The sequence below is a fragment of the Amblyomma americanum genome, unplaced genomic scaffold (genome assembly GCF_052857255.1).
Source record: "Amblyomma americanum isolate KBUSLIRL-KWMA unplaced genomic scaffold, ASM5285725v1 scaffold_428, whole genome shotgun sequence".
NCBI lineage: Eukaryota > Metazoa > Arthropoda > Arachnida > Ixodida > Ixodidae > Amblyomma > Amblyomma americanum.
This window is the reverse complement of record NW_027526899.1, coordinates 800,996-802,577: the sequence shown is the minus strand read 5'-3', so window position 1 is coordinate 802,577 and position 1,582 is coordinate 800,996. Positions and strand designations below refer to the sequence as shown.

Sequence of the window (1,582 nt, the reverse complement as noted above, 5' to 3'; positions counted from 1 at the left end):
CTTCATCAGAAAGCTGAGAACACGAGGTATAAATCCTGGATACATTATCACTGAAAACCTTTCTTTAATGGGAAGTGATGTCATCCCTATGTGTCACAATTACCTCTACTCCACACAAGTCTGGAAGCATAGTAGGCTAGTGGTTCCAAAAGAAGATACGGAATAGCCCAGTGCCAGTGTAGTGTCAGCATTAAAGAATGCTTGCATATTAAATTAACTACGGACATAGGGTATCATTTGGTTTATGGAGTTTAACATCCCAAAGCGACTCACGCTATGAGCGACGCTGTAGTTAAGGGCTCTGGTAATTTCGACCACCTGGGCTCCTTTAAACATGCACCGACATCGCACAGTACACATGCCTTCAACATGTCGCCTCCACTGAAATGCGGCTGTCGCAGCCGGGATCAAACCCGCATGTTTCGGGACAGTAATCGAGTACCATGTTAGGACAGAACACTTTTCATAGGTCACTTAGCTAGCATGCTGTTATCTGGTTGCCAACAGGATAGCTACCAAAACGTGTTCCAAAGGGCACCATGGAACAATGCTATTCCTTTAGTGTCTTGTCTCTTTGTGGTGTTTTAACTTCCACTTAACTGAGAACGCCTTTGAGCACGAGTCACACTGGAATGGTTTTTCACCCTTGTGGGACCGCACGTGTGCCACAAGGGTTCCCTTTCGTGCAAATGCCATGGGGCACAGCTGGCACTGGAACGGCTTCTCACCAGTGTGGATGCGGACATGATCTACGAGGTGGCTCTTTTGTACATATGCACTGTCACAGTGGTCACAACGGTACGGACGATCACCCGTATGGGTGCGCAGGTGATTGTCCAAACTGCTCTTTACTGAAAATTTTCTGTCACAGTGGTCACAACGGTACGGCCGATCACTCGTATGCGTGCGCAGGTGTCTGACCAGGCTGTTCTTATAAGCGAATGTGCTATCACAGTCACTGCAATGATACGGGCGGTCGCCTGTGTGGGTGCGAATGTGCTCCACTAGGTATGATCTCTTCTTGAAAACGTTGCCGCAGTGGGTGCACTGGTAAATCTGCTTGCCTGTGGGCTTGTCCCGGTGAGTATTCAAGCTTGTACTAGTGGATGGCACACTGTGGTTGAAAAGGCGCTTTTCATCAGGTGGACTTTGTCCAGGAAACAGGCCAAAGTTGTGGTCTGCCATGACTGATCCTGCATTTCAAAACCAGAGCACTTTCATTAAAACCTAGGGCCCAAGATGCCAGAGCTTGTATATAACTAAGGAACAAACGCCAAATTTAGTATTAACCAAATAAAATCATATTTATTTTTCAGAAAACATCTGGATGCCGAGTTTAGGCCCTTCGGTCGAGAAGAACTGACCAGTGGAAGTAAATCTTTAAACTTTTTGGATTTATGCTAGAAACATGGCAACATGGCAAAGAAATAATTCCCACCAACCCAAATGCGCCATTATTAGGAGTCTGCAAATATTGAATATGAATAAAAAGTTTTTATGAAATATTAATAAACAAACATTAGCCAGAGTTCTTTTTCAAAAAAGTGTAAGGCCTTTGCAAACAAAATATAGAACACTATAC

At 44.7% G+C, this 1,582-nt stretch overlaps 1 protein-coding gene across 1 annotated transcript; it reads right to left on the bottom strand.

Annotated features, from left to right (window-relative positions):
• Positions 1-387: 387 nt before the first annotated feature.
• On the bottom strand, positions 388-1,271 carry LOC144112613 (uncharacterized). The gene has a single exon (XM_077645411.1). It carries the CDS (start codon positions 1,183-1,185, stop codon positions 559-561), a length of 627 nt encoding a protein of 208 aa, XP_077501537.1. The 5' UTR covers positions 1,186-1,271; the 3' UTR covers positions 388-558.
• Positions 1,272-1,582: the final 311 nt, after the last annotated feature.

Coding starts and splice junctions, on each gene's coding strand:
- LOC144112613 (XM_077645411.1), bottom strand. CDS start 1,185: ATGGCAGACCACAACTTTGGCCTGTTTCCTGGACAAAGTCCACCTGAT.